We start from the raw sequence: 26,082 nt of genomic DNA, 5'->3' as shown, positions 1-26,082 counted from the left end.
CAGCAAATTTCGGAAGGCTATACAAGTTGCTGAGCGGTTGGCACTTACGCTCAGATACCTATCAACTGGCTATTCTTAAACCAGCCTCAGTTTTTTATTTAAAGTCTCCAAGCAAGTGATATAAAACATTGTTCCTGAAGTGTGTGCAGCTCTTACTGGCAGCTTGAAGGAGTGTGTAAAGGTAAGTTAATAAATTACACAAATTTTATTATTAATGCACTTTTATTCATCAGGTAATAAGCAGAAGAAATAAAAACATCTAGATTTAAAGAATGAGAAACAATTAAACGCAAAGATTATTACTTTTAATTATTATAAATCAAGCAGATCCACAAAATGTGGAGAGCCTTGTTCGGTGTTGTCAGAAGGAGAAGTATATTCTGTTGGAAGTTGCTTTTCATCTTCTCATCGGCATGAACTTGTTGAATTGAAGAAAATTGTGTCAGAAAATTCTTTTTTAACAAAAGCACGTGTTCTGTTGTCCATGGACCGTAGAACATTCGCTATGTACTCTCCATATGCGTCATACTCGTCTCTAGTTTTAGATAGAGCAGTTTGTAGTGCATTATATGCCTCTCCTATACGAGGATCTTCGGCCCTTTTTCTCTGATTTTTTCTAGGTGAATCAAATACCTTCGTGCGTTTGTTTAGTGTGGGTGGTACTTTATTGCCTTGCGTTGTTTGATGATCGACATCTTGACTACTAATTTCTTCGGAAGTGCTCGATGTACCTTCGTTTCTATCCATGCCCGCAACCACCGGTTCTTCCAGATCCTCCTTAATTTCCTCCTAAAACAAAGCGACGAGAAAAGATTGATATAAGCAATGGCAACTCAAATAAAATAAAAATGAAAGAATGGATATAGGAATAGGGAGATACACGATGATAAGCGTAAAAAATTGGGAACAATGTCAAGTTGATAAGTAAAATTCAGAATATTTGTTATAATGATTAAATTCAGAATATTTGTTATAATGATTAAATTCAGAATATTTGTTATAATGATTACTACCTATTATTAGGCAAAATTACTGATTTTAATTATTATTATTGTTCATAATTATTAGAATGTCCATTACTGTCTATGCATTTAATAATTATTTATATTATTAGGCGTGATTAGTTTCTGTTTATTTTTTTGCAGATGCCACAGACACAACAAGAGTGGTTACTTATAGCACAGGAATATGAGACAAAATGGAACTTTCCTCATTGCCTCGGCGCAATGGAGAGCAATCATTGCGCAATTAATTCTGGAAGCGGTTGTTTCAATCATAAGACGTTTTTCAGTATTGTTCTTTTTGGTCTAGTGATGCTGACTATTGTTTTTTGTATGCCGATGTCAGCTGCCAAGGTCGAACTTCAGACGGTGGTGTTTTTGGAAACATCTTCTTTAAAGAATATGAGTAATGGTACGGTCATTTTTCCGGACGATCGTACCCTCCCAGGTAAACAGAAAAAAGTACCCTATGTTATTGTCACAGACGACGCGTTTCCCCTCAACAATTACATCATGAAGCCGTATAGTGGACAACAAACATGGAGGCCAATGAAAAGAATTTTTAACTACAGACTTTCAAGAGCACGCCGAATTGCGGAAAATGCGTTCGGAATACTTTCTTCCATATTCCGGATACTAAGAAAGCCTAGCCTGAGAAAGCCCAAAGTGCTATTATGACTTGTATATTTGTATATACCTCCATAAGTTCTTGCGAAAAAGTTCTGCTTCCAGACAAATTTATACCCCTGGAGGAGCAGTGGATCATGACGAGAACGGGCATTTAAAGCCAGGAACTTGGAGAAATGAGATCACTCCTGCTACAACGTTTACACGATTAGCGAACATTCCACGACGTTCAACACAGAGTGCCCAAGACAGATGAATTCGCTGCTTATTTCATTTCCGAAGAGGCAAGATTGCCATGGCAAGATGATTACCAATAACTTATTAAAGAATTTTCAGCTGCTACCTACGAACGCACTAGTGACTGCCTGACTGCACACATTTCATCTACCTATATATGTGAAGTTTTACGTTTAATTAATTCCTATTTTATTATTTTTATTTCCTCAAATAACATAATATACAAATAAATAAAAGTACATGTGCAAAAATAAACGTTATTCATTATTATTTATTTATTACTAGCTGAGTACCCAGCGTTGCCCCAGTATGTATTCCAATCCTGTTATTCCATTTCCTCCTTTCCCCTCTGTGAGGTTCAGAACTCGTTTTGCCACAAACCTTATAATTTTATCACAATTAGAACTTTTTTTAAATTTTTAAATTTGAAAATTATAAGTAATTACTAGGTATATTCCTAATAGATATGGTAGTAAGCTATAATAAATATGAAAAATATCTTAAGAAATTATTTGATTAATGATATATAAGGGAATAACACGAGAAAATTAAAATTAACAAATGAGCAGGGACCGAAATGTAAGCTGAGAAAGATAAAAAGTTAGGTAGCCGTGGAGACAGAACCAAAAAGGGGCTGAACCCTATTAACGTTGTTAATAGTCTGTTTATACATTTCCAATAATAAATATATTTTACTAACATCTGCGTTGATTGTCTTCCGCGGCTGATATTTGCAGTGCAGAAATTCAAATGCTTTGAAAGCGAACCAGTTTGGAGCGTTCACTTCCTCAACCCCAGTGCCAGACTTCCCAGGCTTAGTCTTCTTCTGGCGGACTTTCGTGTAAGAGGCTAATAAGCTGGTCACTTTTTTTAAAATTCGGCCACATCCACGCCGAGTTCTGTCACGATGGAATCCCACACTTCACTTCTTTTAAATTTGATTTTCTATTGGGAGTTTGTTGCATCCCACAGCACAGGGTATTGTTCATAAGTATTTATGAATTAATGACAGTACAAGTCATCACCAGATTTTGGCGAAAAATTTTGAAGGGTGCAGAAGGTACTTTATCCGCAGTTTCGGTGTTACGTGCTGTCTCCTAATGTCTATTAGTGGGTGATCGCACTCATATGTATGGACATCGCAGCCCCGCAACCTGTGACTCCTTGATAAATATACTGACCTTTACGCAAAGGAGGCAGTAGAACTTTTTGTGATTAACTTGCAGGTAGTATTATAGAAACAGAAAAAGACGTATATGAAGAGGAGATGGGAAACTTGATATAGCAAGAAGAATTTGACGGAGCATAAGGCCACGGGGGTAGACAAGATTCAGTTTTCCTTCTGGTATGAGACAGATGAAATACTCTTAGACTTGAAGAAGAATATAATAATACCAATTCCAAAGAAAGCAGGAGCTGACAGGTGTGAATAATACTGATCTATCGCTTTAATAAGTCATGCTTGCAAAAAACTGGCACGAATTCATTGCAGAAGAATGGAAAAACTGATGGAATCCGACGTCGGGGAAGATCAGTTTGGATTCCGGATAAATGTAGGAACGCGCGAGGCAATACTGGTCCTACGATCTTTCTTGAAAGATAGCTTAATGAAAGGCGTTCATAGCGTTTGTAGACTTACAGAAAGCTTTTGATAATGTTGACTAGAACACTCTCTTTGAAATTCTGAAGGTAGCAGGGGTAAAAAACAAGGAGCGAAAGACTATTACAACCAATACAGAAACCAGACGGTAGTTATAAGTGTCGAGGGGCATGAAAGGGGAGCAGTGGTTGAGAAGGGAGTAAGACATGATTGTAGCCTATCCCCCGAAGTTATTCAATTTGTGCATTGAGCAAGCAGCAAAGGAAACCAAAGAAAAATTTGGAATTAAATACCAGGGAGTTGAAAGAAAAACGTTGAGGTTTGCCTGTAATGCTATAATTCTGTCAGAGACAGCAAAGGGCTTGGAAGAGCAGTTGAACGGAATAGACAGTTTCTTGAAAGAAGGATGTAAGATGAATATCGAAAAAGCAAAACAAGGATAATGGAATGGAATCTAATTAAATCAGGTGATGATGAGGGAATTAGATTAGGAAACGAGACACTTAAAGTAGAGATGATGTAAAATGTAGACTGGCAATGGCAAGAAAAGAGTTCCTGAAGAAGGGAAATCTGCCAACAACGAATATAGGTTTAATTGACAGGGAGAATTTTCTGAAACTGTTTGTATGGAGTGTAGCCATGTATGGATGTGAAATACGGGTGATAAACAGTTTACACAAAAAGATAATTAAAGCTTTTGGAATATGGTGCTACAGAAGAATGCAGTTGGTTAGATTACGTAACTAAAGATGAGGTGCTGAATAGAATTGGAGAGACAAGAAATTTTTGGCACAACCTGACTAGAAGAGGGGATCGTTTGGTAGAACATATTCTCAGACGTCAAGGAATCACTAATTTAGTACCTGTGGGGGCGGGGGAGATGTGAGGGTAAAAATATATGATATAGTAAGCAGATTTAGAAGGATGTAGGTTTCAGTAGTTTACTCGGAGATGACGAGGTTTGCACAGGATATACACTATGTGATCACAAGTAGCCGGACACCCCCACAAACATACGTTTTTCATATTAGGTACATTGTGCTGCCACCTACTGCCAGGTACGCCATATCAGCGACCTCACTAGTCATTAGACATCGTGAAAGAGCAGAATGGGGCGTTGCGCGGAACTCACAGACTTCGAACGCGGTCAGGTGATTGGGTGTCAATTGTGTCATACGTCTGTGCGCGAGATTTTCACACTCCTAAATATCCCTAGGTTCACTGTTTCCGATGTGATAGTGAAATGGAAACGTGAAGGGACACGTGCAGCACAAAAGCGTACAGGTCGACCTCGTCTGTTGACTGACAGAGACCGCTGACAATTCGAGAGGGTCGTAATGTGTAATAGGCAGACATCTATTCAGACCATCACAGAGGAATTCCAAACTGCTTCAGGATCCTCTGCAAGTACTATGACAGTTAGGCAGGAGGTGAGAAAGCTTGGATTTCATGTTCGAGCGGCTGCTCATAAGCCACACAATACGCGGGTAAATACCGAACGACGTCTCGTTTCGTATAAGGAGCGTAAACATTAGACCATTGAACAGTGTAAAGACGTCGTGTGGAGTGACGAATCAAGGTACACAATATGGCGGTCAGATGGCAGGGTGTGGGTATGGCGCATGCCCAGTGAACCTCATCTGCCAGTGTGTGTAGTGCCGACAGTAAAGTTCGGAGGCGCTGGTGTTATGGTGTGGTCGTGTTTTTCACGGAGGGAGCTTCCACCCATTGTTGTTTTGCGTGGCACTATCACATCACAGGCCTACATTGATGTTTTAAGCATCTTCTTGCTTCCCATTGTTGAAGAGCAATTCGGGGATGGCGGTTGCATCTTTCAACATGATCGAGCACATGTTCATAATACACGGCGTGTGGTGGATCTCTCCTCTGTGCAGCACTCTGTGAAGAATGGATTGCCATTTTCCAAGAAACCTTCCAGCACCTAACTGAATGTAGCCTTGCGAGAGTGGAATCTATCACCAGTGCTAAGGGTGGGCCAACAGCACATTGAATTCCAGCATTACTGATGGAGGGCGCCACGAACTTGTAAGTAATTTTCAGCCAGGTGTCCAGATACTTTTGATCACATTGTGTAGTAGCATGGAGAGCTACATCAAACCAATCTTCATACTGAAGACCACAACAACAACGCATTGTCTGATACGTTGCAAGTTAGAGCTTATGACATTGACTACTCTCTAACAAAAATTAATGAATACAAAGAAATGTTGAAATCCAAGCGCAAAAGATTTGAAAGAACGTGGAAACGAGTTGTCCATGGCCAACATATGGATGGACCAGTAACTAAACGTCGTAGATGCTGTAATCAATTTAGAAACAAACTGTAGAAGAATCTAAAGCCAAATTTTGACACTGTGGTGGGACATTTACAAGACAGATTTAGTAACTTGCACGGTCTGTTGTCTTTGGAACTTTTAAGTGTACATAATTTTGATCAGTTCAAACAGTGTTTCCCTGAACTTGCATTATAATCACTAAAGTACTTCAACGGATCACTTTCTGATTTTCCTTGATTAAGATCACTGCTAGATGAACATAGCGTATCTGGTAAAAATTGTGTTTGTTCTTAATAAATTTCGATTTGCAAGCTGTGACGAGAACAACGTACAGAATTTTGCTGAGCATGGGGACGTTGAGATGAAGAATTGCGCCAAGTTTCGTTATGCACGTCCGTGCATTCCGTGGATACCGCATACCTGCATATTGTAATGTGTATTGCTGCGGCGGAAATGAACTTGCCCATCGGGAGAGGCGCGGATGTCGTCGAAACGTAAAAATGTGCGTCTGGGATTTTCGTCGAAACGTAAAAATGTGCTGGTGGGATTTTCAAGAATTATCATGAAACGTAGGTACCTATTTCATATTAGCGCTACGATGTACTTTGATAACCTTTGTGTCAGAGGATCATCCTTTCGCTATCGGTTTTATGACACGTCAGCCCTGTGACACCGCTTGTTCGATCATGAAAACCGTCTGCCTTTCCTCGGCGGTTGGCTTCAGAGAATCTGCTGCACCCGGCCAAACCAGCTCGTCCAGTAGCCACTTTACTCTATCAGAAACAACGTAAGAATTTGGTTCCGTTAAGTTTCCCGGTAGAACGATTTTTGCACAAGACTATCGCCATATCTGTCTTCTTGATCGACTTTGAACGTAACGGTCCTGTTCTTACTTCCTATCCCGAGATGAGACCACTGCGCCAAAACGTCCCAAAACGTAACCGTGGTCCCTGTGTAGCTCAATGTGCCCCAAGTTATTCCTTCATTATCTTCCTTGCTCATTTCGTGAACTGTATTAAAACAGTATGAACAAAAATTTAATCTCGCCTCATCAGCACACGTCTGTCTGTATGGTAACGAATATGTTTCTTCGTTCAGTCATCGTCAAACTGCGGCCTGCGTGCCGCATGCAGCTCGAATGAAGTATTCATGTGGCCAAATCCAGGTATTTAAACTGATGTTAAGAGCTTCTGAAGAGTGTAGTTTTCCATCTCACTAACAAAAGAAACAAAAATACGAACAATAACAGTAATGCGAGTATTGTAAGATGTGCTTAATTGTAATGGACGTGGCTGAATTCGTCCGTGTGGTAAGTGAAGTTGGCCGCTTACACCAGGAGCAAAGGTTAAGTAATATAGCCACTGCGTGGTTCGAGGACGTGAGAGGGGGAATGTTTAATTGTGTTTCTTCCAGTACTGACAACTGGCGGCCGTGCACGATTCCTACCGATCAGCTGCACTGACATAAATTTTGACACGGAAGTAACACGTATTCGTAAATGCGCATGGCAGAGATGGTCATCTTCAAATACGGTACTTATTTGTAGCAAGAAACATTCCATTAATTAAGGCTGTTTTAATACAACACAGTTGTAGAAGAATATCGGCATTTAAATTATTTATCAAACTTTTGTGACGGTGTCTCAGTGTTTTTTTTTTTTTTTTACTAATTTATGCAGGTTTCCAGTTTATAATAACATCGATACATATGCGGCCCGAGGAGCCGCGCCACCTCAGCTTTGGCTCTTGGGCAAAACGTTTGACGAGCGCTGCTGTAGATGGAATGCGTTGTACAGACCTGAGTCAGCGACTGAGGAAGTGAGGCGTAGCGTCTTATACCGATCCTGCCTTGGAGGCGGTTAGGTGGGAGATGTGTCTCAGAGCTGGATAGTGACAGATGGTGACAAGAGACTGTACGCGCACGTAGTTTATGTATCAGCCGATAGAGGCCAGTATTTGATAGGGGACTGTGATTTAGTTTCGATTGTGCCCACTAGAGTGCACTAAAGTAATAGAACGTTTTTCAAAAAATGTTCTAGTATTTTCATAAAGAATTATTATGTCTTATTGTGTATGTAAAATGTTATAAATATGTTTTAGCAGTAAGAATGATACGTGTGGTTTAAGGTTAATATGAAGATACTTATTTAACGAGTTATGTAGTGGGATTTAGTGTGGGAACATTACAAAGAAGTATGGATGTGGACAAAGGGGAAATTTGTAGAATAGATTTGTAAAGTAAGTTTATGGTAAATGGAAAGTTAATTCAGGTATAAATAACAATAGTAAATAACTTTATGCATAAACAAAACTTCAGCATGTTAGATAATTACGTCGGTAAAAAGTGCAGTCATTAGGTTTACAATTTTGCGATTGGTTATTGATGAAAAGCAAACACTGACGCGGGAGAGTGTTGTTTTGCTATTGGCTGTTGAGTAAACTGACCAATGGTAAAGCAGTATTCTTCGCGCGTCTTTCTCTGCTGGTAGAGAAGACTTGGAGTATTCTAGAGAGGTGTCGAAGCCTAACCAAGAAACAGTTCGGGCGTGTGTAGTAGTAGTTCCGATGGAAATGATAAGTGTTTCATACATCAAAAGTGTTGTAAAGTGACGGCATAATTATTCCGACGGGTGTGTAGAAATGTTGGATGTTTTAAGTGAATTTTGTGACGAGAAAAGTCATAAATTCCGAGTGGCGTTTTGAGCAGGTCGGTGGCTAAAAACTGTGACTGCGTTAGGTACCGACAGACTTAATATTTGGCGAGCATTCTCAATCAAAAACAATCCGTATTTTTGTAGCTATTACGTTTTCGGGAAATGCAACACCATAAACTTGCTAACGTGAGTGAAAGGGATTGTGAGTGACTGTGTTAAGACTAGCACGAGCTTGCCAGTGACACTTGTTCAGCTAAGTTTCAGAATATATAAATTAAGGACAAAATTTCCAACCTTTCATTTCGTGTGAAAACTTTCTCCCGAAACATAGATTAGTGACTTTAATTGCAGCCTGGTTCACGTCGAAGTACAGTAAGTTTCGCTCGGCTTCCTTACTGATGATCTGCTAAGACAATGTTTACAGGTAGGTGCAGGTCCGTCGTAAAGGACACGGAAGGAACCGTGCTGCCACAGAAAAACTAGAAAAGAACAGAAACGGAGAGAGATGTGGTGTTACAGAAGGATGCTGATAATTCAGTGCACTGATAAGATCAGAAACGAGCAGGCTATCCGCAGAACAGAAGAAGAATTGGCTATGTGGGAAGCTCTGACTTCAGTGTGCGCCACTTCGTAAGGCGGCGAAGTACTGAATCGTTCCATGCACCCCATCCTGAACTGGCCCCTGGAAGTAATGGTATTTAATCTGATCCCACACACCTTACTGTGAATGGAGCTGGATGAGGATAAAAGCTCTCCAACAGAGTGCGACGTGGCCGGACTTAAGTTGCACTGCAGTTTACTTATTGCTGCCCGCAGAACACTTAGTCAGGCCTCCAAGCATGGAAGGTGTTACGCTGCCTCTCTGCCAAACGTGAACAAATCTCATCAGCTCCATGCTTCCCTAAAAGTGTTTTCCGGGCTCTGGTGAAGTCCCTAGAAATACTGCACTAAACTAGTTTGATGACCTCTTAAAGTGTATGTGTACGCGTGCGCGCATTTAATTCGATGTTTTACTTCCTTTTTTTTACACTACTCGCCATTAAAATTGCTACACCACGAATATGACGTGCTACAGACGCGAAATTTAACCGACAGGAAGAAGATACTGTAATATGCAAATGATTAGCTTTTTAGAGCATTCACATAAGGTTGGTGCCGGTGGCGACTCCTACACCGTAGTGACATGAGGAAAGTTTCCAACCGATTTCTCGTACACAAACACCAGTTGAACGGCGTTGCCTAGTGAAACGTTGTTGTGATGCCTCGTGTAAGGAGAAAAAATGCGTACCATCATGTTTCTGACTTTGATAATGCTCGGATTGTAGCCAATCGCGATTGCGGTTTATCGTATCGCGTCATTGCTGCTCGCATTGGTCGAGATCCAATGACTGTTAGCAGAATATGGAATCGGTGGGTTCACGAGGGTAATATGGAACGCCATGCTGGATCCCAACGGCCTCGTACCACTAGCAGTCGAGATGACAGGCATGTTATCCGCATGGCTGTAACAGATCGTGCAGTCACGTCCCGAACCCTGAGTCAACAGATGGGGACGTTTGTTAAGACAACAACCATCTGCACGAACAGTTCGACGACGTTTGCAGCATCATGGACTATCAGCTCGGAGACAATGGCTGTGGTTATTCTTAAAGCTGTATCACAGACAGGAGGAGATGTGTTACGACCCATGGCTCTACCCTTCATTCGATCCCTGCGAAACCCTACATTTCAGCAGGATAATGCACGACTGCTTGTTGCAGGTCCTGTACGGGCCTTTCTGGATACAGAAAATGTTTGACGGCTGCCCTGGCCAGCACATTCTCCAGATGTCTCACCAATTGAAAACGTCTGGTCAATGGTGACCGAGCAACTGGATCGTCACAATACGCCAGTCGCTACTCTTGATGAACTGTGGTATCGTGTTGAAGTTGCATGGGCAGCTGTACCTGTACACACCATCCACGCTCTGTTGGACACAATGCCCAGGCGTATCAGGGATTTATTACGGCCAGAGGTGGTTCTTCTGGGTACTGATTTCTCTGGATCTATGCACCCAAATTGCGTGAAAATGTAATCACATGTCAGTTCTAGTATAATATATTTGTCCAATGAATACCCGTTTATCATCTGCATTTCTTCTTTGTGTAGCAATTTAATGGCCAGTAGTGTATTTTCAATCTACAGACTAGATAACAGTGGTAGGATGTCGCACAATATTTTGAAGTGAGGCGAAATTTTTCGCTCTGTTTGGGTGGGAGGGGGATGCTTTAACGGCAAACTTATGGTTCTGCAGTAGGCGACAGCGTTATACCCTGGATCACTTTTCAGACACCCGTCTCAAGCCGGCCTGTAATCAGATGATTAATATAGTTTTTTTATTCCACTTTGAAAAGATAGCATTCACTTTTTGTACACCACTGGCAAGCCTACGTCTAACACCATGGCATCGCTAGGTGTGGCTATGCTGGTGTCGTGAAATAATTAACTGGAGAGTGGAATGGCTCTCTGTTGTCTTCAGTGATGGGAGTAGGTTCAGTCTGTATGTGGATGATGAATATCGACCTGGAGAGCTGCCTATTCCAGAGGGTATTAGTCTACGGCACACAGATCCCATCTCAGGCTTCAAGGTGGGGGGGGGGGGGGGAGGGGGGGGGCATCAGTCACAATTCGCCATCACATCTGAGGACCGTTCTTGCGAAACTCGCATTACACAAAAAATAAAATTTTATAGCAGACATATGTACTCAGTTAAAAAGCAATGTGTCCTCGAAGTCTTTCGCGACGGTATACATGAATACAGCATTCTCGGTTTTCCAGCCGCGTCAATTCGAATAAAATTCTCGAGCTTTCTATGGCCATCTCCGCCATCGTTGTCAGGAGTTCACTGACTGCCGGGGTCTGCTACGGTCTCTCGCTTATATAGGCAAGATGACATCATCATCATCATCATCAGCAGCAGCAGCCAATCAGATCGATCCAATGTGGCACGCGCGCGTAAGTCAACCCGGGCAGCTCGTGGCAGCACCGGTGACGTCAGGTGACGCCAGGGGGAGGCGCCACGTTTGAAACTGCCGCTCCCGCGTCGCGCATCTGTCTCTGCTTTCTTTGGATGTCCAGCTCCCGTCCCCATGCCCTGCTGAGTGTGTATCCTTGGCCACTGTTGAAATTGTTGTTGTTTAAGTAAATCTCGGCCGCTTCCTTTATAATGGAGTCCCAATATGTAGACACATGAGCCAACACTTTTGTATTTTCGAACTGTATTTGATGTCCGTTTTCTAGGCAATGCTCCGCTACGGCCGACTTGTCAAGCACCTTTTGTTTATACGGCGCTTGTGCTCAGTACAACGCTCCGCAACCGTGCGAGTTGTCTGCCCAATGTACATGCTGCCACATTCACAGGGTAACCCGGACACTCGAAGACCAATATCGTCATTAACAGGGCTCAACATATGTCGTATCTTGGGGACGGGCCGGAACACTGGTCTTAGCCCATGTTTCTGCAGCATACGTCCTAACTTACTGCTAGTTGCTCCACAATATGGCAGGAATACAGTCCGTTTGGCCTCTTCTACTGTTTCACCAGGTGTCTTTCGTCGGCGACCCTTGAAAGCATTTGCGATGTCTCTTTTGCTGTATCTATTTTCCCCGAAAACACGTTTTAAGTTCTGCCTTTTAGACTGTAGGTGGTCGTCGTCAGAGATAATCTTGGCTCTATTAACCAAACGGAGTGTATTCCTGCCATACTGTGGAGCAACTAGCAGTAAGTTAGGACGTCTGCTGCAGAAACATGGGCTAAGACCAGTGTTCCGGCCCGTCTCCAAGATACGAGATATGTTGCACCCTATTGAAGATCTTGATCTTGATAACTCCTCACCATCTGCAGAGAAAACCTATGCGAACTGCACATTAATCATTGTTTCGGAGTATGTATTTTCTGAATTGATGAGGCGCGTTTCGCCGCGCGGGCTCGCGCGGTAGTTTTCTGAAGCTTGGAGCCAACTGCAGATTTGGCACCGCCTGTTCTCATACGCGCTGTGTGAAAGGCTCGGCCATTGGTTTCTACGTGCTTCTTATGGCAGAGGTAGAGTCACAGCTAGTCTGACTCAGAGCTTTACGTTCCTCCCGACAGAGGGCATTAAAGTGCAGATCTGTCATCTAGCGATCATGTTAGAATACATCGGGCTGCAGATTTCTTGTAATCCAGTTTTACAATCTTTCTGCAAGTTAATGCTAATGCATTCCTAAAGGCTAATTACTGCTTAATTAAATCGAATACAGAAATAATACAGTTAAATATCGTTATAAATAGCTATATGTAATTTGAACCTAATTATGCCATTAGATTTTGAAACTAAGAGGCATTATTTCAATATTGGTATATCTCATAACAGCAGGGCTTTTGCTACAGAACTAACGTATTCACCTCATGTTGAGCATCTGTATTAGAAACCAAGGTGTAGTATTTCTATTTATACTCACTGCATTCGTGTAATACATTGCAGTTATTGTGACATCAGGTAATTAACCGTGTATAGTTGTCTGCACAGTGTTATACGTAAGGGAAAATTCAACTGAACGTGAAAATAGCAAATATGAACAAAGTAAATGAGTTATTAAAAGCGCCATTTTTAGCGACAGGACTCTCAGATAAAAAACACTAGGTAGGCCACTCCCGAATCTGAATTTGTAGCAGCAACCAAAAGTCAATACCGTAAGGTCAATCCTGAAATTTACCAAAAGAAGAAATGGATTTGTGGTTGTGAAGCAAGCAATGCTGATGTAAGATCGGAATAACTGATATTGGACATGTACGGTCGCAAATGAAAGTACATGAAATGTCAAAGTGACACATGAATAATGTGCCTAGTCTTTCATTTCTAGGCAAAACCGACATTCTGCAGAAATTAGGTTCGCAATGTAGACAAACAGTTGACTGCCACAACAAACATATAGAAAAGAATAGATATATACTGAATTTAATTATAAACTGTATTCGGTTCTGTGGTGCTTTGGAACTGGCTCACAGGGGCCACGTCGAATCTGATGCCTCTCAAAATAACAGGGTTTGTAGCGAGCGAATTCAGGTCAGCGCAGAACTGGGGAAAGATCCTCAAGTTCATCTCATTCAAGTATTAGTGTTCAAAGGCGTTTCTTAGACTGTTCAGAACGAACTACTACAGTGCACGTTGAAACTGTACCGCGACGAAGTCCGCAAAGAAATAAAACATGCCGATTATGTTGCAATAATCGCGGATGAAAGCACAGACGTGTCTTGCGAATCTCAATTGGTTACTGTTTTGCGTTATGTTGTTGAGGGAAAACGTGTTGAAAGATTTTGTAACTTTGTTAATCCAGAAAGTCAGAATGCTCATACTATAGCTGAGATTATCCTGAAAGAAATTGAACCATTAATTGGCGATGATTGAGCAAAACTAATAACTCAGAGTTACGATGGTGCAAACGTTATGAATCCCAAGTCGCACGGGGTTCAGAAATTAATTAAAGACAAATATCGAAATGCAAACTACATTCATTGTTATGCGCATCAGTGCAACCTTATGTCTACAACAGCCTCTGGTAATCGCAAAGCCCGCATCTCTTTTGCACACCTTTCAGCTAATTCTTTCTTTTCTAACTCACCACAGAGATCAAAAAATATTACACAGCATTATTCAAAATAACTAAATAACTTGCCCCGTGTGTGTGATGACAAGGAATTACTATTTGCGAGTAGTAAAAGATGTTTCTGAAAAAAGTTGGTTCATGCAAACAAAGACTACAAGATAACGAATCCATTTTCTGACTATCATTTTTCTATAAGATAATATCTCATGCAGTGTACTTTTTAATCAGCTTCAGAAGAAGACAACCTAACCGACCACAGCAACGCAAGACAACCAGAGCTTTGAAGCGGTAATGCAAAACATCATAGATGACATTTATTCCATCCTTAACGAGATTAGTTTCGAAAATGGCGCAACGATGCCTTCCAAGCTGCGCGGTCTTCCTTCACGGTTCGCGCGGGTTCTCCCGTCGGAGGTTCGAGTTATACCTCGGGCATGGGTGTGTGTTTGTTGTCCGTAGGGTAATTTACTTTAAGTTAGGTTAAGTAGTAAGCTTAGGGACCGATGACCTCAGCAGTTTGGTCCCATAAGATTTGTTTTTTCTTTTGCTTGTGTCTTCTTTCCCGCGGATACGTAGGGTCGGCATTGTTAATCGGATGTGGCAATGTTAGCTTAAGGGGTGGCTGGATGCCCTTCCTGCCGCCACCCTGTACTCCCTGGGAAAGAATTAGTGTACCCAAACTGACTGCGACTAGTGTAATCCAAGGAATAGTGCGAAAGTGCTCAGATGTCTGCGAGCCGTGCAACTGAGGCGGGACGTGGGTACCAGCCCACTATTCACCTAGGGGGATGAGGAAAACCGCCTAAAAACCACATCCAGGCTGGCTGGCACACCAGCCCTCGTCGTTAATCCGCCAGGCGGATTCGATCCGGGGCTGGCGCGCCTACCCGAGTCCAGGAAGCAGCGTGTTAGCGCTCTCGGCTAACGTGGCTGGTCAGTTTGGTCCCTTACCACAAATTTTCAGTTTACAATGGCTGCCAAGAAGCCACAGATTCTTGATGGGCACAAAAAAAGAGATGCTCTGGATGTGTGCGATGCCGTCCTTTCCAAAATAAAATTACATTTTCAGTTCACTGGTCACTTCATTGCAGCCAACTTATTTGATTTAAATCAGTCTGACAAATACATCACGCCAGACACATTCGACGAGACTGTTACAGTTTTGAAACTGCTAATCACGGCGCCTGTCTCGACATCATATGCTGAGCGATACTTTTCAACACTCAAGAGAATTAAAACGTTCCTACGAAACACCATGAAAGAAGAATTACTGATTTCCTTAAGGATGCTGTCCTGTGAAAAGTCATTCGTGTCTAAAATGGAACATTTCAGTCTGAGATGACAGATTTATTTGCCAACAAGAAGGAGCAACGAATAGATTTACAATATCGTTCCCACTAATTATTTTGAAGCTGTCTTCCCAAAGTCATGGAGTAGCTGCTTTTGGTGAGTACAATACTTTTAGTTCTAATTGTTGGTAATTTGATTAAATTTGCTTCGCAAAATCTAGATTACAAGTTCGAATAGTTTATACATGCTCTTTTATTTTTAGTACTGTCACTCATGTTGTAGCGGACACTTTTCTGGCAGTCGGCCGCGAACGTAAAACAAATGAGCAGTTCTGGCTGTCAAGGGAAGAAGAGCGGAGTGGGCAGCCAAGCCACGCCTCCCTCCGACAGGGCTGGCAGCCTACTTCCATTTTCTGTGCTCCTGGGAAGGAAGAACCGATGTAGTAATGTACATATCACAGAACACCAATTAGTACATATGGATCGCTGATTCCATCTGGTGTTGTGAGAGTTATATTCGAGCCCTGTGACAGAGCAAGATTGCTCTCTGCACTCATTTCAAAATACGGAAAGGAAACAACCAGCAATCACAACTCAAAGAAAAGAGGAGCACATAAATTATTTGGTAACAGTTAGAGCGCAGTTATTAGCTGAAGTTCGTAGTGTCGTCACGTGGTAGTTCAGGCCCGATCTCCACCGGTATCTTAAGCAATTATACATCAAAACACCACCTGCTTACGACTGTCACGTTAAAGTGGCCGAGGAGTGAAGAATTATGCTGGTGATACGTGTGGTCGTGTGTGGATTTGTATGTGTGAGAGAGATTTTTGGAGTTAGTGTTACGTTTTATGTCTCATGCAGACATACTAAAAAGTTAGCTACCTCTCTCTCTGTCTCTCTCTATCTCGCTCGCTCTCTTATACAGTCACTTGCTATCATGTTCTCCAGGAATGTATCGATCTCTTACGGTGCATAAGAAGACCGCTGTTGTTATAAGTGTTTATTTCTGTTACTATATACTTTTTTTTGGACCACCAATGGAATGCCCAGCCGCCGCCACTGAATACCAATATACCTTCTTCTAAATAATGTAGAAGAAAATGTTGTAGTGGAGATGCGATTTCATTTGTACCTCTTCCAGCTTCTATTTCACACCAAGTATCTTGAGAAGTGTTATCAGTACCTTGTTTTGGTTCATGTATCACCACAGTCAGGTTACAGAACCATACCTGTCATGTTTAAAAGACTTCTCGAATAGAGAATTTCGGCAGCGATCGATTTGTTGTATGTCAAAGACAACTTTTACAGTGTCTGAGAGTATATACTCAGGAATACCTCTAATTGCTTCGGCAAGCGAAGTAGTGTAAAGTGAGTTTTGAAAATACCCCTATACATGCATAGGCTGTATTCTCCTTTCTGCAACTGTGGAATAAAGCAAGTTTTGCTAAATCCTGCTGCGTATGCTTGTAGAGGAAACTGAACAGTGTTTATTAAGAAAAAAACTATTTTCAAAAAAATGCTTAAGGCAAGTTTTGTGAAAACGACCCTCATTCGATGTTTCTACAGGGTAAAGTAATCAGCGCCCGCTACACTGCACGGGCTGGTTTCTCCGTACTGCTACCATTTATTCGACAAAAAGGTGGTGGTATTTTCCAGGAGGACAGTTCTAATCTACGTACAGCTTCTGTGAGAAACTTGCTCTTCATGATTTCTACCTCTGCCCTGTCCAACAAGACCACCAAATCTCTGGCCATTGAACACATATACGACTTGATGAAGCAGAAACTTACGCATTCTCAAGGGCCTGCAAGAACTGTTGCCAAATGCAACAAGAGGCTCAAGATTTTTAGGACAATCTGTCCCAGGATGGCATTCGATATCTTTACGATAGTATTGGGACAAGCGGGACATGAGCAGAAAGTACTGTTATCCAAGACGGCGGCCGTGACGTCAGCTGATGACATCATCCAAGATGGTGGCCCTGCTGTCAGTTATGACGTCATCCAAGATGGCGCCTGTGACATCAGCTAATGACGAAAGAATCGTTATCCAAGATGGCGGATTTTTGGCGGGAATAAAGGTCAACTGCGCTACCTCCACTAACCTAACCTTCTCCCCTAGAAAATTGTGGTAAGTTCAAATTCCACCAGGATAATGCAGCGTCTTCTAACGTAAGAAAAATGGCGGGAAAGGAAGGGCAGTTGGTGTACCTTCACTAACCCAAGCCACCCGACCGCCAGCTCTTCCTAGGGATTGGAAGGAAAAGGACCCAGCCTGCACTGAATTGCTGGAGAGAGGAAGGAGTGTACTTTATTTATTTTGGAACAATTTATTTAGGGATCGGTTTTGAAAGATAGTATATTTTTTACACTGACACTGAACACATGCTCTGACATGCTTGGGGTCACGCCACACAGCCAAAGACCTGTAAATTACTCCTCAATAATCTATGTATAATGCCCTGAAGATGCACTTGCTAATTGTAAACAGCCAAAATAATGCATTGCACACCCTACAAACCTGCAAACTACACATAAATAATGAAATACATTAATGTCCACAGACCCAAACAACTCCTAAATTGTCGAAATAACAATCCCTATAAAAGACTCTGCAGACATGCTTGCTAATCATCAACTCTCGAAATCATACACCAGTCTTTATTTATTAAATTTGAGGGACTACCGCCATCCAATGTGATCGCCATGGGGTCTTTAGTCCAACTTACCTAGTATAAAGTACTGCCACCAGAGGGTACTGTCATCCATTTTGTGACGTAACCCAAGATGGCGGTCTGGGGTGAGGGATAATGGCGGGAAAAGGACTCTGCCTGTACTGGACGTAAGTCTTTATTTTGCAGGCAGTGTCTCCACCGCGAGATCTACAGTCCAACTGGCCTAGTACACAGTACTGTCACCAGAGGGTGCTGTCATCTGTCCTGTGAAGTAACCCAAGATGGCTGCCTGGAGGGGAAAATGACAGCTTGCACTGGGCTGCTGGAGAGTGTAAGGAAGGAGCGTACTTCATTTATTTTAGAACAATTTATTTAGGGACCAATTAAAGATAGTATATGTATCACACTGATACAAAACAGTCGCCCTAATGTTCTTGGGCTCACACCACACAGCCTACAGACCTGTACACTACTCCTAAATAATGCACGATAGACACGCAAACAACTCCTAAATTACCGAAATAGTTTCAGTATAGACATGCAAAGTCCTCCTAAATAATGCAGTACACTGATGTGCAGACACGAAATCAACTCATAAACTGTCCAGATAATGCATAGCACAGTCTACAGACCTGCTAGCAAAATAATGCAACAAGCATGCAATCAACGTACGCAAGTACCGTCCGCTGCCCCTTGTCCACTGGACTGCACAGATGGCTACCAGCAGCCCCCACAAAGTGACGCCGCCTTCAGCTGTCAAGCCACGTACAGCTGCCCTCAAGCATGAGGCGGTGCCATTCCTTTCATACTCGACACCTGAAAAATTACTCTCGAAATACGTGATCACCTAGGCATCGCCACTGACATGACAAGACGGGAACAAAGAACTATTTGCAGAGCGCAGACGCTACAAGGACGCACACGCATCAACACCACCACTGGACGCAAGCCAGCACAAGCCATTGCTCTCACGCCACTTTTGCCTACAGCGACCGGGTGAAAGTTGGGTCTATTTTCAGGTATACAGTTAGAGTTCTTCAACTGTTATACTAACGGTACAGAACTCCAAGGCACGCTCACGCCAGTCCCATATGTGAGACGCCTCTGGGCAGCACGTGTGATGGTGCGATACCTGCAGATACTGACATTGCAGTTTAGCATAGGGTGCATTGCTCCTAAGAGAACTTGCAAGCTGCGTCCAGCCATGCATACTTACCCAGTGTGGCTGATGCATTGCGCCAGATGTTCGTCCTGCTATCAATATATCTCTCATAAACGTTAAACGTTCACACCACTAAAGGCCTGTGCATGCTCGTGGAAACACCATTAATCATAAAAACAATTATGCAAACACTATTCGAGGCATTGCCTCACAGAAGAGAATAATAGCCGGAATTTTCGGTATCCTACAGCTTCACATCTTGAGATGTCCTAATGTCACAGTGGTGATGAGTGACAGCACCCCCGCCAGACATGGATGGCCTGCTTCAACTTATTTTTGAACACTTGATTTCTCAGAACTTTCCTTACATACCTTGCCTCCATCTTGTTCGTCTCAGTTTGTAGACGCTCCTATGTCCCAGCACAAAGGATGTATTGTGAATGAACAGAGCATTATGATTGCATTTTGTACAGATCACCATATTGCACTGACAATTAAACCCTGTAAGTTTCCCTACATATCATGAAATAGGAAAAGACTCTTACTCAATTACTCTGCTCTCCCACTGAGGACTGGCGTTTGAATATTAGGGCGTGAAACAGATCTCCAACCCAGAAATATATCACCGTGTACTGTGTCGATGTATTAAACATACAATTCGTGTCCTGTGCCATACAAAATCAGCCCTTTTACACCATTCATACGTATTCCGCGAAGACAGACAGTACCATATACACTCCTCACAGCACTAGATATTTCCCTGCGAGGTCGGCCGTCATCCACGCCCAACAGGTGACCAGAGCGCCCTCAGTGGACTGAAGTCACTCTCAGAACTGTTCTACAAATTTGGGCTCTTTCCTCCTTGGCACAAACGCGTTACTGTTTCTGGTCCGAACCTACTTGCTTGCTTGCTTTTCTGCACCCATCTCCAGGCTCTGGGATTACATGAACACATATATTTTCGCATGCCTTGATAATATTATATCATATTCGTGGTACTTCTCGATATCAAGCAACATAGCAATATCACTTGCATAGCAGTATCACTCGCGCGACATAATTCCGAAGATATAGACTCGAAATTATTTCTCTACAAACCCAAAACTGTAGTGAGGTGGACCGTGCTGTAGACCACTGAGTAACAAGAAACTTACCCTGCCCGCAAAGACTTCTACTTCAAAAACCGCGACAAAAAAAAAAAAAAAAAAAAAAAAAAAAAAAAAAAAAAAAAAAGAGAGAGAGAGAGAGAGAGAGAGAGAGAGAGAGAGAGAGAGAGAGAAAACTGATATTTTCCACTAGTGAATACTGATGTCAGTGATGTAGCAGATTCCAAATCATCTCTATAATTTACAAAGTCAACTAAGGTGTATCTCATGTTTAGAGGACCGGCAAACGTGTGTTCCCTGTTTCCCTCCACTTCCATGTCGACATTTTCTCAGGTTCCTCTTGCTGTCGCATACTTGCCCCCACGTACAAACTGTTCCGTACAAAGCAGAAGATACGCAAGTACTTCCTCAATTTGCCTGCATTTCGTTGTGTATTCGGTAAATTTATGTCTATTCCCCGTCATTTTTCGCAGGTCTATCGATTTTTTTTATGTCTGATGTTAACAGTGGGCGCTTTATATTTCCAGAAAGCTATATTGTGCTGGTACCACGCAGAGAAAATGTTTTAAGGAAGTAGTTTTTTCGTTTTATGGTTCGATAACATAGTTTATCGTAGAGAAATCGGAAAGAGGGATGTATGGCATGCACTTTAAATATATTTCTTGCATTGGAATATTAACAGCGACTGATAGGTTGGAAATGCAAGCGATCTAACATTATAGCCCGTTTTAGATGCAGAACGTGCAGAAGACGGTGTATGTTTATGTTCTCTCTTACCAATACCGTCCAAGTAGTGATCCTAGACTCTGGAATAATACTTTAAAATTGATCGTTTGGTTAATTTACATAAAAATGCTTTTAAGTCCATCTGTCTGGAGCTCCACTACGCATAAAAATCACCCGTTTCTTGTTCTTCTTATCTATCTACTATTACACCACAACTTTTTTAAATCTGTTACTATACATCGATAAGGAGTGCTAACCTCTTCGACATGGGCGCATCTCGAGAAATCTTGTGCACTTGGATGGGTGAGAAATCGGCAAGCTCCATTCAGTCACGAGACGTCTAATGTAGTGGTCTACTTCTGGTCGGTTGCACATTAAATCGGTAATAGTGCTGCAGGGTGGGTTGGCCAATGACAGTGTGAGGGGGTCTTTCACTCTCTAATTTTGCCCTAAGACAGCGAGAATGCTCTGTGATTCCCATTTGCAGAGAGATAGATCGTAAATTAAGCATTATGCTTGAGGTGTTAGAAATATGTAGAGCGTTGTCTAATATACTTTGATGGTGTATGTGTTCGAGAATTAACAATGAATGGACGTACTGCACATCTATCCACGTTCGCAACGATACTCGCAAAATGGAGAAGGGGTGGTTTAGCTATAATACTGAAATTGGGGTAACATAGTGTAACGTCATTGGTCGGTGTTGAAATTACTGTAAAATTGCTAAAATTGTTCACACTATCAACTGTGATGCTTATTATTAGAGTACATCGATGGTGTCTTTTCCATCCCATCCGTCTACTGGCACGCTGTTGGTTACCAGATAATGATTGACTGACATGCTTGTTTGAGTTGGAGAAAGAGTGTTGGAGGAGGAACAACACCTTATGGGGTGGATGACACCGAAACAGTGATCGCATACAGAACTGCAATGTGAGGAATCAGTCGAAGCGGAACATAGGGTCATCAGTTATTCCGTCACTGTGACAGATGAGTTTAAATGCAGAGCTCGTGGATCACCTTAGGACTGTAGTTTGGAAACTCTCCACAACTCGACCAAACTCATCCAGTTTCCTTATGTTGTAACTTTTATTTAAAATCATCCCATTTGTGTGGCGTGTTATGGTAGCTGCAGTAACAATATGATTTACACCGGGCAACGTCTAGTTTTTTGCGAGAGGCTGTGTATCAGTTCGTCTTAATGTCAGTTGGAACCCGACACAGACTTCGAAATAATGGCACACAAACAAAATGTATGGCAGTGTACAAAGCATGCTACAGCAGAAAAAAAATAATGTTTCAAACAATGAGACAGTGCCACAGGGAGCGTCTCTTGCTATTTACAGTATAGTCCATGAGATACAATCATCCTCCTACAGTATACTTGATGGAAGTTTAAACTGGCCTCTGCTGTGGATCAATACCTGTATATTTATTAGGTAGCAGCAGCAGTTTGACGGGTGAATTCAGTGTCAGACGGCTGTCCCTTTAAGAGTGGAATGCACCTCATTCTGTTCTGTGAAGCACTGCAACAACTCTCTCTCTGCACTGGACCCCCACCACTACTATGCGTCATTGCGCCAACAACGTCGTCTAGATGAGTTCTATATTGGATGAAGTTAGTGGAGCTTTCATAGTTCGTCATTTTTTTCTCTGTTGGATGGTGCAGAATTACAATGATAGCATGTTGGGCTGATAGATATGAATGGATGTGGATCTGCTTCAGACTGTAGTATCTGTACCAGAACTATTTGAAGTGGAATGGTCATATAAAATTTATTGTTGGTAAGGAGGGTGCAGATTGAGTGAGATTCATTGGGCGAGTCCATACAAAATGTAGTCCATCAACAAAAGAGGTGGCTTACAAAACACTCGTTCGACCTATACTCGAGTATTGCTCATCAGTGTGGAATCCGTACCAGGTCAGGTTGACAGAGGGGAGAGAGAAGATCCAAAGAAGAGCGGCGCCTTTCCTCACAGGGTTATTTGGTAAGGGTGACTGCGTTACGGAGATGTTTAGCAAACTCAAGTGGCAGACTGTGCAAGAGAGGCGCTCTGCATCGCGGTGTAACTTGCTGTCCAGGTTTCGAGAGGGTGCTTTTCTGGATGAGGTATCCAATATATTGATTCCCCCTGCTTATACCTCCCGAGGAGATCACGAATGTAAAATTACAGAAATTCGAGCGCGCACGGAGGCTTTCCGGCAGTCGTTCTTCCCACGAACCATACGCGACTGGAACAAGAAAGGGAGGTAATGACAATGGCACGTAAAGTGCCCTCCGCCACATACCGTTGGGTGGCTTGCGGCGTATAAATGTAGAAGTAGATTGAATAAAAGTTATGGCTTAACTTGTCTTTGTTGTGGTGGTGGTCTTCAGTCCGAAGAGTGGGATGATGCAGCTCTCCCTGCTACTATATCCTGTGCAAGCCTCTTCATTTCCGAATAACTACTGCAACTTACATCGTTCCCAATATGCTTACTCCATTCATGTCTTGGATCTCTTGGTCTCCCTCTACAATTTGGAGATGCACCACAAGGCGCCCATTTCCACTAAACGGTCAAAACACGGTCCTGTTGCACTAACTTAGGTCACTCTGCATCTACACAGGTTGCAGAAGGTGGTGGATATGGCTTTCTCCGACTTCTGCTGAGTTCCGACTTAAATTGGAACAATCACATACGCAAAGCTGTAGAAATTGGAGCAGTTGCATGATGCGTAAGGGCTGACTAAAACCAGATTGGAATTTTATTGCAGCAGACAGGTTCGAGAAAGGTAACTCGTTTCGAGATATGAGAGTGCCAGAAATATGATTGAGTAGTAGTTGTAATCATTAAAGGACTTGTCAATAGGATCCAACACAGGTATGTGCTTGAACAGAAAGAGCTGATTTCAAATCAAAGACGTCATTTCTAGCGGACAGTTTGGCACTAGAGATCTGAAAAGCTAGTATACATTTTCTTACGACCTTAATCAGCACACCATCTGCCACTGTTTATGATCCTTCTCAATCAATCATCGCCTATAACTCAGTGGATATATCGCAGAACCTCTGACATGTTATCGAGACGGAATACGTTACACATACTCTAGAAATATCTACCTGGGGCGGCGTGAGGGAGTCGTAAATACCGCTTACATACCACGTTCCTTAGCCGAATCACTTTCAAAATTTTGCGATTTTATCACGAGGTTGCATCATGGGCTAAGCGTAACCGGACTGCTGGTCTGATAATATACACTCCAGCGATCACTGTCTCGGTTTTTGTCTCAACAAAAAACCATCTCATTGAGAGCAAGTATAGCTTTTAACATGGACACTTGCGTGCACCTGCAGAACCAAGAGCTATTGTGAGAGTAACATAGAGTAGTTGTTGCGATCGGTTTTTTAACATTGCATGGGGGCTTAATTAAATAAAATGCAAATAATTTTAATTTTAGTCGCTGTTTGTCCGATTACGCAGTCTCGTAACCGGTTGGCCCTGAATAATATTAGTATTGCTCCGCAATCTGACTGCATAGAATGACAACAAAGAATGAAAGGAACTTTGTGTTAACACAATTAATTAATTAAGTTCCCAGCAACCATAAAAGCTACGAAACAACAAGTACAAATGTAACTGTTCTGTGTGTGGAAGTGTGATTCAACGTACACATCTGGCACGGTTCTACCTCAATAAGACAAGATATTTTAAACACGATTTACACTGAAGTAATTAAAAAAACTAGAAATACTATAATTGCATATAGAAACCAGAATTACAGTCTAACACAAGAACATGAGCTAGATGCTTTGTTGGCTGAACCTGTGATCAAGAGGCATAAGACATTTGAAATAAAAGAATTTTCTTTACCTTCATATATATTGACGAAAAACACACTCTTATCGTTACAACATCCCCAATCCAACAACATCTGGTGTCTTGCCCAACAGAATAACTGCACACGACATGGTCACAATTAGTACTATTACTACGGCTACCTCAGAACTACTACTGCCGTCAGCAACTTCTCAGCTGCAACTGCCAGTGGAGGTGGCTGAATAATACTCTTTGGCGCAATCTCTGGCGCTGTGGCTCAGTGTAGCCACCTTTCATATGCCCCTCCTCCACGGGCTAGAATTTGATGGTATTTTTGCCAGCATTGGTGGAGAAAATACCACCAAATTCGTCCAGAAAAAATACAAACAAAAATAAAAGATCATATTAAATAAGTAAATACCACCTAACTAAATAAATTTTGGCTTTGCACTGACCCTTCAATAACCTAATATATAAAATACAGTAAGGAATACAAATGCTTGCATGCATGTGATTTTACATAATAGTTTACACAAGTATCATGTGGTTAAACAATTCAATCAATAGCGTCAGCAATGACGAATAGGTGGAGGTAAGAGTCCCATAACATTTCATAAACAGTAAACACACACAAAATCAGTTTATACAATATTCACATAAAACTTTTCAATAGTCCAATAAACAAGCAGCACTCCTCAGAGTAGTTGAGAGTTCCAGCAGTAGCACCCAGCAATGGTCAACAGGTGCAAATAGCAGTCTCATAACATTTCATCAGCAGTATTTAAACAGCTTCAAGAGCGGCACCCAGAAATGGCGAGCAGGCGCAGACAACAACAAGTGACATCATCTCAGCAGAAGCAGTCCATCCGTGGCACCCAGCAATGCTGAACAGGTGCAGACACCAACAAGTGCCATCATTCAGTAGAAGCAGTTCCATCAGTGGCACCCAGCAATGTTGAGCAGGTGCAGACACCAACAAGTGACATCATTTCATTAGAAGCAGTTCCATCAGTGGCACCCATCATGTTGAACAAGTGCAGGTAACAGTCCATAATATTCACTATAATTAATCAAACAGTTGATCAGAGTTTATCAGCAGAAATTAAACATTTCCAAGTGGCACCCATCAATGTTGAACAAGTGCAGGTAACTGTTCATAATATTCACTATCACTAATCAGACAGTTCATCAGAGTTTATCAGCAGAAATTAAACATTTCCAAGTGGCACCCACCAATGTTAATACGTGTAAGCACGAACAACAGTTTGAATGCACACACAATTGCT

At 42.1% G+C, this 26,082-nt stretch overlaps 1 protein-coding gene across 1 annotated transcript; it reads right to left on the bottom strand.

Moving 5' to 3' along the window:
• Window positions 1-203: 203 nt before the first annotated feature.
• On the bottom strand, window positions 204-25,489 carry LOC126304657 (uncharacterized). The gene is made up of 2 exons (XM_049991864.1): window positions 24,851-25,489; window positions 204-789 (listed from the first exon to the last, which is right to left on the bottom strand). Exons 1-2 carry the CDS (start codon window positions 24,854-24,856, stop codon window positions 406-408), a joined length of 390 nt encoding a protein of 129 aa, XP_049847821.1. The 5' UTR covers window positions 24,857-25,489; the 3' UTR covers window positions 204-405.
• Between the last annotated feature and the right edge of the window lie 593 nt (window positions 25,490-26,082).

The sequence above is a fragment of the Schistocerca gregaria genome, chromosome 1 (assembly GCF_023897955.1).
Source record: "Schistocerca gregaria isolate iqSchGreg1 chromosome 1, iqSchGreg1.2, whole genome shotgun sequence".
Taxonomy (NCBI): Eukaryota; Metazoa; Arthropoda; class Insecta; order Orthoptera; family Acrididae; genus Schistocerca; species Schistocerca gregaria.
This window is presented reverse-complemented; position numbering and strand designations above follow the sequence as displayed.